The following is a 15,860-nucleotide window of genomic DNA, read 5'->3' as shown; positions in this document are numbered from 1 at the left end:
TATGACGTATGCCCAGCGCGCGCGCCTCTGAGATATGCTAGTCTCGCGAGTTTGTTTATAGGAGCAAACGAAGCAAATTTCCTTACTTTAGCAAAGGAAAACCAGCCTCCTCTTAGCTTATATCGAAGTCCTCCGACATTTTTCTTTGCAAATCTTCGGTTAGTACTTCCAATTCGTGACCGGCGTTTTGTTTTGTTGTCTCTCCGCGTTCGTCACTTATCACGCAACGCCGACGTGCTAGGTCATCCGGCGGAACGGCTTCCACGTATGACAGTTGGCGGAAGTGATATAAAAGTGTTTATTACGTTTGAAATATGGATATTTTTCTTACAAAAACGCATGGATTCACTACAGAAGGCCTTTATTCACCCCCCGTAGCCGTGTGAGGCACGTTTTATTATGAATGCACGCGCTTTATTTGACGACTTGTGGACTGTTCAATTGCAACACCCGCTGACTGCAATGATAAAACTTGGAATAGCCAGGACAACTTTTTATATAACTCCGACTGGATTCGTCTGAAAGAAGAAAGTCATATACACCTAGGATGCTTCGAGGGTGAGTAAAACACAAGCCAATTTTCATTTTGGGTGAACTAACCCTTTAAGGTGGGTACAGATATTTGATGGATTTATAACTAGCTAGTTTTCACCCTAGATTAAAAAAACAGTCACTGGACCCCAACGTTTACAAAATTCATGGGAAGGGACAACTTCTAAAACATGACAATCGCTTTCATTAGCCTGGGTGAGAACAAGTGAAGCTCCTTAGAGGATGGATGTTCCTGAACACAGCTGAGGATGAAAAAAAGAAAAAAGACAGAAACACCCCCACCCAGGTTTATATGTTTGCCCCAGCTGGTTTTATGTACAGTGTGTCGACACTGTCTATAGGCCAGATCTGCCTCGGCAGCCATGGAAACATGCGTACATCCTGCTTCCCAACGATTATCAAGAGCGATGATGAACCTTCTTTACATTATGAACAAAAACCCTAAGTGCTGTAACGTGAAGGCAAATGCAATAATGGAAGGATGGGGCTATAAAATCTGATCTGATGGAATCAATAGGGTGTTTTTGAGGGTCACTCTCTAATACGCCATTAGTTTTATAAGAGCAATTTTCACTCAATACCATCTAATAAAAATATACCACCATCTCCTTTTGCATTATATAGCAGTAGCTCAAGGACCATGACACTCATATGCTGCTGCTGTATATAAAATGGGGAGCCAATTTCCTCCAACAAAAAGATAGGAAAAAATGGGGGAATAAATTCTGTATCTCTACATAAACTGAACCTGCAAAAAAAAAAAAACACTATCCAGGAAGACAATTTGAGGAAGGACAATTAGGTCAGATTATGGTTTATGAGGAAGCTGCACACGGGTGCAAAATGCTGTTGAGACATATGGTATACTTCAGCTGCAGAAGACAAAGTGATCCAATTAACCTACTAATTAGTGAGAAATAAACAATCTGAATGTGTACAGATGAACGTGGTAATGAAGTGTGAGAGGGGAAATCTGGCTATGCATAAATGTGTATTAATCAATAGTCAACTCTTGTGCAAAATGGAAACCCCTGAACTGACTGCTGCATTAACATTGCAATATTTTACTCAAGTGTGGCCATGTTTTGTACACTGGAGTCCTTTGGACCAATATCCTGTGCATAATAAGGCTATTTAGTTAATTATCCCTGTGCAATTATAGCTTAAATATTGCTAAAAAAAATGCACACCAATTAAATATCTCACACACCGAACACACAAATCAAATCCCCTGAGCTGAGATTCACTACAGGGAGGCCTGGTCACCATGAATAAATGACTGGACCAATTGGGCAATTTAAAGCATATCCAAGAGCCAATGCCAAGATTCTCTCTCTAAATTACAAGCAAAATTAACTATGTAGTGAGGGATAGCAGTTAAGGATGATTATAGATACATTTTCATGGCATTTCAGGGCATGTTTTCTGCATAATGATGATGGCATCTCAAAACTGCAATGTGAGACATATTAATATTGCACATTAAAGCAGTAAACATCACTGTTCTCCTCTGAATGTACACAAGCTAACAGCTAATCAGTTGCAGTTGTTCATAATGTGACTCAAAGAGAAAAAATAATAAAGGCCATCTCCTAAAAACCTTTACATTTGTGGTTCTCAACTGGTTTTGCTTCAGGACCCAGATTTTATGGTGCCAAAGTTGTTTAATGTACAAACATTAACAAAAATGTCCTTAAAAATCAGACATGGAAATGAATATGACCAATTTTACCACACAGGATTGACAATATGCAAAATTATTGACATGATTATACAGAAAATTGATGATAAACACATTTTTATGGTTTCATGCTCTCAGTATCTTGTCCACGATCCTATCAGAACACACCAGCAGCAATTTTTTTTTATCGCAGCCCACCAATTGAGAAGCACTGCTCTAAAGAACACTAGAGCCTCGCTCCCATTCTCACAGTGACCACTAGTAAGAGGTCATTTTTATTATCAAAGAGAAGAATGACAGTAATTACCCTTGCTCAGCTGTGTTAAATAGCAATGATAATACTTTGAATAATCTGACTAGCTTTTTTAATTGGCTTTCCCCACCCTCCAGAGATATCATTTCTGAGTGAAATATGTGAGGTGCAGCATCTCGAGCTTCAAAGGCAACATGCTTTGGTTTTTTTGGCAAAATGCCTGGCTACATTGTGATGGATAGCATGCTGGTTTTTGTCTGATGGTGTGCTGCAGGTTTCAATGCACAGCTAATGAGGTGCAGTGTGAATGAGCAAACAGCGCTGACAAACTGCAGTCTCTCATACTCAACACACAACAGCTGTACACCCAAATATTCGGTGGAATTTCAGCAGATGAATGGAAGGCCCACTAAAGACCACACAAACCTTACCCTTTTTAGACTAAAATGAATATGTGACCCTGGACCACAAAACCAGTCATAAGCTTTCCAGTGATGTATGGTTTGTTAGGATAGGACCATATTTGACAGAGATACAACTATTTTAAAATCTGGAATCTGAGGGTGCAAAAAAATCTAAATATTGAGAAAATTGCCTTTAAATTTGTCCAAATTAAGTTCTTAGCAATGCATATTACTAATCAAAAATTAAGTTTTGATATATTTACAGTAGGACATTTACAAAATATCTTCATGGAACATGATCTTAATGTACTAATGATTTTTGGCATAAAAGAAAAATCTATAATTTTGACCCATACAATGTATTTTTGGCTATTGCTACAAATATACCCCAGCGACTTAAGACTGGTTTTGTAGTCCAGGCCAGGGTCAGATACAAGACCATTGAAAAGGCCAATAAACCCCTCAGGATGTAAAAATGTCAAAAAGGACCACAAGAACACTGACTCTGTTGTTCACTCAGTTATGTGTTAAAATACAACGTGTCATAGTAAATATTTTTTGTCTGAATATCTTGCCTGAATTTATGGGCACAGTTTGCTCTAAAATGGAAGCCAACTCAGCAGCTGGTGTAACTAAATTCTCCCTGTATATTAACACTTTCAACTACTCTACAACCCTCACAATCCTCCACTTTCACAACTACTTTGACACCAAGCAGCTTCTCTGCTAATCAAACCGAGAGCAAAGTGGAGAAGAACCAAACACCAACCACAGCAGGCCAGAAATCTGCACAATTCTACACTTTCACAGACAAAATGCTGCAAGCCATTTGACACTGTCACAGAAGGTTTCGGCTGTAATGTACTGAAACAATGCAACAGGAATATACTTATTCACAAGATGATGTCAAAGAAACATATGAGGAAATTAAACGAATAATGCAGGCTCAGACAAAATCTATATACTTTCTTTGTTTCTTTTTTTTGCACTGATTTGGAGGGAAAAAGAGCAGTAGTACATGTAAAAGTTGGGGGCTAGGCTAAGTGACATTCAAATCCTCAGGATTGTTAATCAGATAGCAGCTGTAATTTGAGAAACCACAGCTGAACACCTGACAGCATGTAGAGAAGCGAAATGATGCACGTGAACTTCCTTATTCATATGGCCTTTCCCTACAGGGTGCACAAACACGTCAGCTTTTTGAAATCTCTGTTTCTCCTACATGCAATCTAATTGATTTACTCCTTGAAACATGTGTCAGGTCTCCGACGTGTAGCCATCCATCACAGTGCAGCAGCAGCTGAGGCTCAATGAGTCGTGATGCAGCTCTGCCGGGCCACAGGGGGTCTTAGAGTGTCAGCACCTGCAGTCGGGCAGAGAGAGCTGAAAATCAGTTAGTCTCTTGGACCGGTTTTGTGAGCCTTCTTTAACTCGACTGGAATCATCCTGCTTCAAACCTCTCTGGCTACTCTGGCACACAAATCCAGTTTGGTTTTCAAATCCGATCTTTAGGACTGAACCACTGTATATCAATATACAGTGTTGTCAAAATCCAAAGTATCAATACGAAGGTGTGGTCACATTTGCCATTGATTGGTTAAATTTCAAAAGGGAAATCCAGTAATTCCAAAAGAAATCCACGCAATCAAGAGATTTGTGTGAGGGCGGAAAAAGTTCACCACATGGATTTCGCTCAAGTTCAAGTTGGTCGGGTCGGGATTTTACCATGCTGACCAACAGAAAGCTTCTTGGTTTGAAACGGACTTCTGCGCGAGCAGTGCTTAATACATCTTTACAGTACTGACTATGGATAATAGACCTTTTTTGAACACTAATTTCGCTAATGTGACCACACCTTAAGACATTCCAAAATAACAGATTTTAATCAGATTTCATATTGATTTGAAATGAATTGGATTTGTAAACTTTGGATTTGATGTGTTGTTTTGCTATTCAGACTACAAAAAGCGAACAGATTTGAGTCAGATACAGAACTAGGATCTAGGTTTTGTCAATGGTCTTGTGGCAATTCATAACTATTTTACATTTTGCTAAATTAGAATTCACTAAACTAGAATAATTAAATAAACTAGAATTCATATGAATTTGTACTCATTATACAACCTACTCATGCCCCACTAAGTTTAGGTTTAAGTATAGGTTCATACTTATTATTTTTTTTTTAACTACCAATCACACATTTTCATAAGAATGGCTACTCTGGCACACAAATCCAGTTTGGTTTTCAAATCCGATCTTTAGGACTGAACCACTGTATATCAATATACAGTGTTGTCAAAATCCAAAGTATCAATACGAAGGTGTGGTCACATTTGCCATTGATTGGTTAAATTTCAAAAGGGAAATCCAGTAATTCCAAAAGAAATCCACGCAATCAAGAGATTTGTGTGAGGGCGGAAAAAGTTCACCACATGGATTTCGCTCAAGTTCAAGTTGGTCGGGTCGGGATTTTACCATGCTGACCAACAGAAAGCTTCTTGGTTTGAAACGGACTTCTGCGCGAGCAGTGCTTAATACATCTTTACAGTACTGACTATGGATAATAGACCTTTTTTGAACACTAATTTCGCTAATGTGACCACACCTTAAGACATTCCAAAATAACAGATTTTAATCAGATTTCATATTGATTTGAAATGAATTGGATTTGTAAACTTTGGATTTGATGTGTTGTTTTGCTATTCAGACTACAAAAAGCGAACAGATTTGAGTCAGATACAGAACTAGGATCTAGGTTTTGTCAATGGTCTTGTGGCAATTCATAACTATTTTACATTTTGCTAAATTAGAATTCACTAAACTAGAATAATTCAATAAACTAGAATTCATATGAATTTGTACTCATTATACAACCTACTCATGCCCCACTAAGTTTAGGTTTAAGTATAGGTTCATACTTATTTTTTTGTTTTAACTACCAATCACACATTTTCATAAGAATTACATCATACAAATTCATACGAAATTCCAACTTTTAAAAATAATTGTTTTCTTGTGAAATCGGGTTGCAATTTATTTGGTTAGCATGGCCCTATTAGCCCCTATTAGATGTTGTAACTAGACCATCCAGTTGCAAAAAATTGTCTCAAATATCATGAAAACTTGTTTTTTAAGGGTGCTTTAAAGAGTTCAATTTATTTTATATTTATACGTTTCCCTGTCCATAGAACGATTAGTCAGGTAACAGCTCAAAACACCAGCAAAACTGCACACCTGTGCACAACATCACATACTTCCGGGTGGGGTCTTGCGTCATCCAAGCAACTGTCATTGAGATTAATGGGAATGCTTATGGAGAAGCCATACTGTATAGGAATCTCAGATAGCAAAAACACACAGGGATATGCACATTTACTCTTCACTGTACACATAAAGACAGGTGGTCATCTGTCACACATCATTACTTTATAGATATATCAAAGTGAAATGGAGACACTAAGAGAGTGGAAAACGCCAATAAAGAGGTAAATTGGGAGTGAGAAACACTGGATTGGTGTCAGTCAGCAGAAGCTCTGCAGAGTGAAGCCCTGAATCAACAACATCTGTGACATGTAATTACAAGCAACATGATGATCACACACACAAAGCAATGTTGTGAGAGCAACAACCGATCGATCAATAAATATTGATTATTCCACCTTTGCTTGTTTTAAGTGCATCACATGCCAACAATACAAATGTCTACATCCACAGAGGAAGTCATCACACAAAATGATCACATATATGACTTTCTACTTGATTTTAAAAATGTATTTGTAATTTTCAATTGGTTTTATGATACATTACAACTTCTAAATACCATGCATAATAAGCTTCAAACTACTTTAGCTGAAGGTTTAGGGTTGGACTGTTAAATTGGCAGATCATCTGAAGTCTTTTTGTGGAGTTTGAAGAGCATTCCAAATGCACACATTCAAGTTAATTTTAGTATATTTAGGCATTTTTTTGTATATAATTTCAGTTTTCAACATTTTTACCTCATAATAGATAACATAAATGCATTCTCACCTCTATAGCAAACTGTTAACCAGAGCAGTTCAAGAAACTGTCCACCAAATTCACAAACATCCAAGCCCAACATTGTGAGTAAGCTCTTTTCCACAAGGTTTCCCCCCCAAAAATTCAAGAAAGCACACGTCCTGTGGTACAGAAAAAAATGTGTCTAAAACACATTCAAAAAAAGAATTCACAGCAGCATCCCTCCTACCGTCAAACACAAAAAAACAAGATACAGAATCACTGGGTGTGGGTTGCCTAGAGAGAGAGAGAGAGAGAGCGCATGAGAGAGGGAAGAGAGAGATAGTAGGGAGACAGAACGTGGGAGATGGAGAAAGAAAGTAAGGGAGTGTACGAATGCACAAACGATCTGTGTGTAATCCGTGGCTGAAGTGTTGGCAATGAGGCAGTAATGTGGGAACAGTTTTCCAGTCTGCAGATGCTATTGATTCCACCGGCATGAGAAGCAAACCCTCCGCCTCAGTTCAGCACGCCTCCCAACCCCATCACTCATTAGACAGGAGACTGCGATGATCTCATCCTCTTCCTCACATACATACACACACAAACACACACACGGTTCCTTTTCCCCTCCGTTCTCTTTATTCCCTGTTCTATTTCTTCTTCACATTCCGGCTCTCCAGAGACACTTATTATTCTTACCATCCCCCGTTTTATATCAACTATTATATTGCTTCCCCTTTTATCTCCCCCTTCTCTCTCTCTCCCTCTTTCTCTCTCTTTCCTTCAGGAGCAACATGCTGGGCAGACTGTTTTTTTCCCCTCCAGTCGAAGATGACTTTCTATCAGTTTGCAGTTCTCCAGCATGTTGCCCTGTCATCTCTCTCAGGGGTCATCAACCTGTCGGAGGTTACACTGGGCGTGCCGCTGCATTCCACGCGGCCTTGATGCTCTGCCATTGGTAGCGTCTTGCTGAGTGGTGCTGCAGTGCATTGCTAAACCCATTTTCAAGAGACTTGTAAGGACAGAGTTTATGTGCACCGACCCATTACAGCATTTCACTGCATGTCTGGAGCAAAGCTACGGAACAAACAGCACATGATCTGATGTGTCAACTATAGGTAAAGAAACAATGGATTGCATCAGAGGCAGCATGAATACTTAGTATAATGAAGCAATGAGCCATGAAGGCCGTGTGCTACAGTGATTTTTCCAAGTGCAAAGGATGTTCTTAGGGATGACGCTAAGTGAAACACCCTTAACTGTTGTAAAATCACTGTAACAAACAGTTTTGTGTGGGTTTATTATTATTAGTGAACTCCGAAAACAGCAATATGATAAAAGATACCAAGGTTTAAAAAGTTTGATTTAAGGCTCATTCACATCAATGATGATACCTATAACGATAACGAGAAATAAAAAGTTTTAATAATCGTTCGAATTCTTTGAGAATAAGGAAGTCTACACCACCACTATAATAATAACGAAACAGTTGGAATCACTCTCAAAACTATTTTTTCCATCTGATGAACAATAAAAACTTTGACAACCAATCAGAATCCAAACAACTTTAAATAAGTCAAGCATTTAACACTGCAGACGACAAAACTGCATGCTAGCGCTGTCAAAATTACTGAAAAACTACATTCGAATTTTCCACTTAAATATTATCAAAATTTGAATTATATTCTAATTTAAAAGGCATAATTTCAGTTAGGGGGAAAAAAAGCTTTTGGCTTCTCTCCTGAGGCCACAAGAGGGCACATCGAGCAAAATATTATGCAAGTTTCTTCAAAGTGTAATAAAATAACATGACAATCTTTGAAAAAAAAGTGCATAATGTTTAAAATAGCAGTGCCGCATCTAGTGGGTTCAACTGGAGTGAACCCACTAGATGCATAGTGAATGACACTTACATTGTCGTCGCATTTCGCGCGCCACTGATAAGGCTGCCTGACGGCTGACACAGACCTAAAATTCGAATGCAACGTTTTTGCATTCGAATGTGGATTTTTTTTTTATTCGAAGAATATTCGAAATTCTAAAAAAATTTTGACAGCCCTACTGCATGCGCTTATAATAAACTGAACATTACAATGCATTGATGTTGATGCTAATATAGTTATTGTAAAGTTATCGTTCTTGGTGTGAAAGAGCCTTTAAATTCAAATTTAATTTTTTTGGTCACACAGACAATTGCAGTTTGGCTCAATAATATAAAATGTGCGGCTATTATTGTGGCTCATCCAGACAGAATGTCTATCCATTTTATAAATTAGGTTTACTTTGCGCAAAGGTGACATTACATGTACTTTCATAATCATAATCATTGAACATGCTCAGAAGTTAAGTGTTAGTTTATGCGCACAGCCAAAGAAAACTAGACATGTGCAGATTGACATGTCAGTGGAGCAGACGAAGGGGGACAAGAGACTGAAGTGTCAAAGCAAAAGCAAAAATATAATGCAACCATCTTGAAAACTACAGCATGCAACCCCCAAAAGTCATTTTAAAATTCCTGAATTTTAGTTTAATTCGCACATTTAAACAATGACAAAGAGAAGTAGCACTAGGATGGGAAGAGCCCCTCTAGTACCTCCCAAAACAGCCCTTATAATTAAAAGAATTCAATGAGAAACTTTGCGTTCATTCAAAAATCTCTGACTCTTGACTGAAAACATTTGCATTTTTGAAATCTATGCAGAATGTGTGACTCTGAACTTGCAGTGGCACATTTGAGATTAAAAGGTCGTTGTTTCTCAACTTAGCATAAGCCTCTTGCTCTCAATTTAAACTGATTTAAATTAGATTTTAAAGAGCCTTCATTTGAGTTTATTCTTTCCAACTGTTTAGGCTTCACACTGCAGTCCACTAGCATAATATGGGAGTTGGGTTCAAACGGACTTGACGGTTGTTCACATCAAGAAGCTCTGAAAGGAATTTGACAGATTACACAACAGATCCATCAAACTACACTAAACTGAGAGCACAAGTCTGCTGCTATCTGACGACAACAACAACTGCCCGTCAACACATCAAAAAAGTTCTCGAGGGGCTGCCTCAACTTACTAGGAGGAAAAAAAAAAAGAAAAAAAAATCTGAAACGACTAATCAAGAACTCATGCATGCATACAAAATAAGATCTCTTTGCTTATGATCTGCATGACTGGAAACTGTTGCACAAACAGGAAGTAGCACGAGTAGGCTTCTCATTTCAACCACATTTGGTGTAGATCAGTGACACGCTCTAAGCAATATGGAGCTTGTCACATATTGTCCGAATGTGCTCACAAATTGGGTCTGAAAGTCAAATAAATTTAAACAACCATATAAACACAGAAGCACTTTGGCGTAGTTCTGAACAGTTCCTCTTGAGGCTTGTTCTGAATCCAGCAGCTCTGTTCTACTCCGGAAGTTCTGCGCAAGCCTAGGCCTGAACAACAAACACCCCAAGAAGGAAGTGAAAGGGCTGTCTTGATCAATAGACAGAGATCATGTTTATTGAAGTCTGCCAGTTAATACACAGAGCTTCCCCTTTACGGATCTGTCAGACATTGTGATATTTTTGGCTGCTTCATAAGTGACTGGATTGAAGGCTGCAGAAACTCTTGTTTATTTGTGTGGAAAAAAGGGTTAGCTCTTCAGATAGAATGAAGAGTACTAAAAAATACCTACAGAGTTTATGCTACAAAAATCATTTTCACACTACCTTTTATTGGCTATTTATCAGCTCAGTGACGCACCATGACGTACGTATGTCATCTACTGCATTCATTAATATGAGGCTAAAAAGCACTGCGAGAATTTTCCACTCATTTGAAAAAAAAAAGAGCTTTCAGAAAAACGCACGTCATATCCGAATTCTCTTGAGGCTACAATAGAACTGTAACAGAATTTCTCGAGCTGATGAAAGCACACCAGTTTGGCTATAAAGACACTCAACAACACCATCATAATATTAAAACACCAGCACTAGAGACCAGAGAACAGTGATTCACCAGCACTTTAAATCAATTTTCTTATCCATGCACAAGTAAAAATTACTCATACTTTAATAGTCAAATGCCAAAAAGAGGCATTTATGACAATTTAATTGCAAATATTTTATTATTTTAATGTTCTTTTTTTATGCACAGCTTTCTGGAATACTTGGTTGTGATTGGTCAATTGCAACTTTCAGCACTCAAATATTTATGAATAATGACCACAAGCTAATGTTTTATGTCCTTGCAGCATAATAAGTAGGATAATGTACAGCCAATTGCTTATAATTCCAAAATATTTTTTGTGATAATTTCAGACTGTCTGTACATTGTCCCTTAAAGGGTTAGTTCACCCCAAAATGAAAATTCTGTTATTAATTACTCACCCTCAGGTCGTTCAAAACCCGTAAGACTAGGGCTGGACGATATGGCCAAAATTGATATCACGATATATTTCTTAATTTCGGTCGATACGATATAATTCCGATATCGATATGAACACTATTTATCTGAAATAGAAATCTTTTGTAACATTATAAATGCCTTTATCATCACTTTTGATCAATTTTAAGCATCCTTGCTAAATAAAAGTATTAAGCACAAATTAAGATATTTTTGATGAAATCCAAGAGCTTTCTGACCCTGCATAGACAACAACACAACTACCACATTCAAGGCCCAGAAAGGTGGTAAGGACATCGTTAAAATAGTCTATGTGACATCAGTGGTTCAAACTTAATTTTATGCAGCTACGAGAATACTTTTTGTGCACAAAGAAAACAAAAATAACAATTTATTTAACAATTCTTCTCCCCGAGTTAAGTCTTCTGCCATTTTGGAGAGTACCCAAGAACGTAATCAGCATTGTTTACATTAGGGGGGGAAGCGCGCACATGAACGTAATTGGCGTAATCAGCGTTGTTTACACTTAGGGTAAAACGTGCATATGCGTTGTGATACTCTCCAAAATGGCGGAAGACAGTAACTCGGGGGAGAAGAATTGTTGAATAAAGTCATCATTTTTGTTTTCTTTGCGCACAAAAAGTATTCTCGTAGCTTCGCAAAATTGAAGTTGAGCTACTGATGTCACATGGACTGTTTTACCGATGTCCTTGCTACGTTTCTGTCTGGGAACATTTCAGTTGCGTTGCTGTCTATGCAGGGTCTGAGAGCTATCAAATTCCATCAAAAATATCTTAATTTGTGTTCCGAAGATGAACGAAGGTCTTACGGGTTTTGAACGACATGAGGGTGAGTAATTAATGACAGAATTTTCATTTTGGGGTGAACTAACCCTTTAAACAGCAATATGGATTTGTTCATTATGCTCAATTTTATTACCATTTATTCATATTCGTACTTATAGAGTGATAAAGGATGTCAGTAAGGGTCTGTGGTGTCACAGGAGCCAGTCAGAACAGGATCTCAGTTTAGTCTTTTCGTTACAAGAGGATGTGGTTGCCTACAACTTTACCAAAAAAGTACATTGAACGTGAAAGGATGGCTAATACTGTCTTTGTGGCAGTTTATTAATGAAATTATCATCAAAGCCAGATATTAATAGTATATTGTAGCACATATTCCTGTCAAATTAAGAATACAATTGTATGATATAACTGTGAATTGAAATCTTGAGAATAAATCAGAGAAATCTGCAAGTTACTCCAAAACTCTAGTTCAGTGTTCCCATTTGAGAAAGGCAATCAGAAAATGAAAATCATAAAGATCACCTATTCCTTACATCCTAAAAAAAACGTTTGACTCTGTATGCATTTTTGTATTGTTTACATCTTTGCATCACTTCTTTGCTGCGAAACAAGCTGTTTCTAACACGGCAAACAAAGTTAGAGAGTTACTAAAGTGATAAAGTAAAGTAAAAGTGTCTTACCGCCTAGTCTCGTCTTGCAGAAATGTAGATGCGGATGTTCAACAGTGTTCAGATCATGTGTGTACCAGGAAATCGAGTTTACCAATCACAACTCAACGCCTCACAGTATAACACACAGCTGCTCAGGCTAGCACCAGCAAAGTGTACTTAAAATTGTTTTACGGATTTGTAAATATCTCCAATTATGTTTGTAGCTATTTGCAAATGAATGTCACATTATTATTAATGGAAAAAATTATGTAGGCCTATATAAAATATAAATATAACGGCGATCAAGTAACAAAGGACAGGCATGAGGACAGTAATATCTGTCGTTGCACGTGTGCTGCAAAGCAAACAACTGCAACGTTAGTATCGTCAATCTGATATTGTGTAATCAAACACATTTATCAAACTTTTTTAAAAAGAAAAAAATTCCGATGTACAACTATGTGTCGTATCACGCGGGTCAGGATATTACTGCCTGACTGCAAACTCTTACACTGAAGAAAGACCGAGCAGTGTCAGTGCAGTCCTGTGCTTTCTCCACATTCCAGTGTGCAGCGTCTCAGCAGATATCTGCAGCACTATCCATGAGCTCCTAAACATGCCTTCTGCACAAACTCATCTACTAAAACAAATGACACAATCTTTGTCTCAACATGTCTGTAAATTCCTCGACGTGCTTTTCGCCGTTTCTTATGTAAAACAATGCCTGCTGCAAACACCTGCGCTCTTTCTCTTGGTTTAGTAACGTGCTTCAAATCGTAAAACGACGTTTATTGTTAAATGTTGCTTAAATGCAATTTTATAAAATTAATAAATATATTAATATAAGCCTAATAGATCTACACTGTTACATGTGAAGTTATAAATTATTAATGCAAATTATGATAAACACTTGGCCTATGTAAATTTGTGACGCCCTTTGTGTGATGTTGTCATACATCTAACACATTAAATCTGGACAAAATCAGTCAGTTATTGTATTAGATTTTGTTTCAGTCATATGCCCAGTATAGTAGCATTCGTTTTGTGTTTGTATGGTAACATTTGTTCATTTTTATGCACTCTGCATAAGATAGATAGATAGATAGATAGATAGATAGATAGATAGATAGATAGATCGTTTCTTTGTTTCCATGGATTGATCCTGGTATTCCTGGAGTTGCATTACAGCAGAGCAGGGATGAAGGCAGTTGAGAAATGCTGAAGAGTAGTTTAGCCCTAGGCCACAGCTTTTATCACTCAGCCATAGGCTACCTGTTTTTTCCTCCAGAAAAAGAATATGCTATACCACTGGTTCTCAAACTCTTTGATTTTGAACCCCATTGTCCAAGACAATATTCAAAGCCCTTCTGCACAATCCAGCTGTGTTGTTGCAGTGATCAAAATTGTCTAAGTGAGACCTCAGATGTGTTGTTTCACCAGAGTGAGAAATATGATGTCCGTTTACCTGGTATAGATCTTGATTTTAGTTTGAAGCATTTTAATTAAGTTAGATTTAATATAAAAGTAGTCTTGTGAATTTGCCCTGGTTGAGAACCAATGTTTTACTGATTATCAGACTAGTTGTGGCAGCTTTTATTAAGAATCTTAGTACCCCCTTCTGTTTAAAAATTGAATTACATTTCCCCCACCCTGCTCTGCAGTGTTTAAATGGGTCCTATTATGCTTTTTCACTTTTTGAATTTTAGTCAGTGTGTAGTGTGTATGTTTGGGCATAAAAAAGATCTACAAACTTACAAATCTCAAAGTCCACTCCAAAGGGAGATATTTCGTTTTTTAAAAATCCCTTTTCAAGAACTACAACGAACGGCTCGTTTTGACTACAGCTTTGTTTTCGGGGTTTTGTGATATCACAAAGCGGTTCATTAGAATATCATTAAAATAATTCCCGCCTACGGAAATTCGAATGGTTGGGGGGTGGGGAGGGGCGAGGTCGTGGTTACAACGCTTGGTTGAGTGAGTCAGACAAGACAAAGACGAAGAAGAAGTGCTGCTGTAGCCTCAAGTTTTCGCAAGTTATTACACATGCACCTGAATAATTATGTATGTAAATATGTATGTTACAATTATTATTATTATTATATTTATAATACATTGCTGACAGTACAATACTGGACAATGATGTAAGAAACCGACTGTCTTCAGAAAATTGGATGTCATTTTCATTTAATCTTGCATGTAATGTCTGATAAAGCAGTGTTCCCTCTCATAGGTTCACTTCAATGCTGCGATGACGTCACCGCTATGGGAACATCTCCGGTGTGAGGAATGTCTGAAGCTAGATTTGTGTTACACAGACTCACGAGGAAACAGGTAGGAAGACCGCTTTGCGGTCTTTATCTATTGTTGTTTCCGTGATATCTGTGTTTGTGAGTAAGTTGCGCTCTGGGCTGCTCTCTTTCTGAGTAAGGAGAGATGTTCGTTCAACCCCCGCTGTTTCAGTTCTGCGGTTTGCGAGGCGCCGCACGAGCTCGATGCTTGGGGTGACGGCGATGAGCCCGAGTGTACAGAGAGTGAGAGAACAGAATTAGTCCCCTTCTCTCTGGCTCTCTTCCCCAGACTGCGTGCGTTCATCAGAAGAGCGCCTCGTGAGTCAGGTGGTTAGTCAAATCTGATTCCCGCTCCGGAAGCTCGTAATCGATTCTTTTGGCTGCGGATTAGATGATGCGTACTCTACAGCAGCCTCTGGCTCTCAAGCTCGCAGGCGACACAAGCTGTAGATATAAGCTATGGGTTAAGGGGTGAGCTTACTGATATAAAATAAAAACCTCTTGCTCTACTCCCTCCCTGGATCAAGTGTTTCTCAAGTTTATTAAACAACATGAGAGGCACTGATTTTTAGGACGTTAAGTCGTGCACAATGGTTTTGGCGCTTCGAGCTACCAAGCATTAGTTTGCCCGACTAATTACTATTTATTTCAGCTCCGCTGCTGCATTGAGCTGAAACAAATTAGAAGAGCTCACTGTGTTTCATTGTATTTCTTATAGCAAGCTATAACAGTGAGCAGGCGGTTTTTCCCCTCTCTCTCTCTATGTTACCTGCTGCGCTGTAGTAATGCAGACACGTTCATATACGATTTGGCGCTTATGCTTCCAACTCTTGTTCGTGTACTGTTTTTAGACGCAGACTCTG

The 15,860-nt window shown here is 38.2% G+C and overlaps 2 protein-coding genes across 5 annotated transcripts in view; one reads left to right on the top strand and one right to left on the bottom strand.

The window, feature by feature from the left end:
* Nucleotides 1–12,827, bottom strand: part of LOC107685923 (rho GDP-dissociation inhibitor 2-like) — a 30,143-nt gene extending 17,316 nt beyond the window's left edge. The window contains exon 1 of one of the 3 annotated variants that reach the window (XM_016482678.1): nucleotides 12,740–12,827. Coding sequence is in view for 1 of the 3 variants with exons in the window: in XM_016482677.1 (XP_016338163.1) it covers nucleotides 6,920–6,992 (73 nt within the window). In the remaining 2 variants the exon portion in view is untranslated. Of the gene's footprint in view, nucleotides 1–4,132; nucleotides 4,152–6,919; nucleotides 7,057–12,739 lie in introns of those variants that run through there. The other 2 variants (XM_016482677.1, XM_016482679.1) reach the window with 2 other exon arrangements.
* A 191-nt stretch (nucleotides 12,828–13,018) lies between these two features.
* LOC107685924 (retinal cone rhodopsin-sensitive cGMP 3',5'-cyclic phosphodiesterase subunit gamma-like) overlaps nucleotides 13,019–15,860 on the top strand; it is a 9,099-nt gene continuing 6,257 nt past the window's right edge. Inside the window, exon 1 of one of the 2 annotated variants that reach the window (XM_016482680.1) lies at nucleotides 13,019–13,086. The gene's annotated coding sequence lies outside the window, so the exon portion shown is untranslated. Of the gene's footprint in view, nucleotides 13,087–15,008; nucleotides 15,041–15,860 lie in introns of those variants that run through there. The other variant, XM_016482681.1, reaches the window with a different exon arrangement.

Source organism: Sinocyclocheilus anshuiensis, unplaced genomic scaffold (assembly GCF_001515605.1).
Source record: "Sinocyclocheilus anshuiensis isolate Anshui unplaced genomic scaffold, SAMN03320099.WGS_v1.1 scaffold701, whole genome shotgun sequence".
NCBI lineage: Eukaryota > Metazoa > Chordata > Actinopteri > Cypriniformes > Cyprinidae > Sinocyclocheilus > Sinocyclocheilus anshuiensis.
Note: the sequence above shows the minus strand (reverse complement) of the source record. Positions and strands in the feature narration are given on the sequence as shown.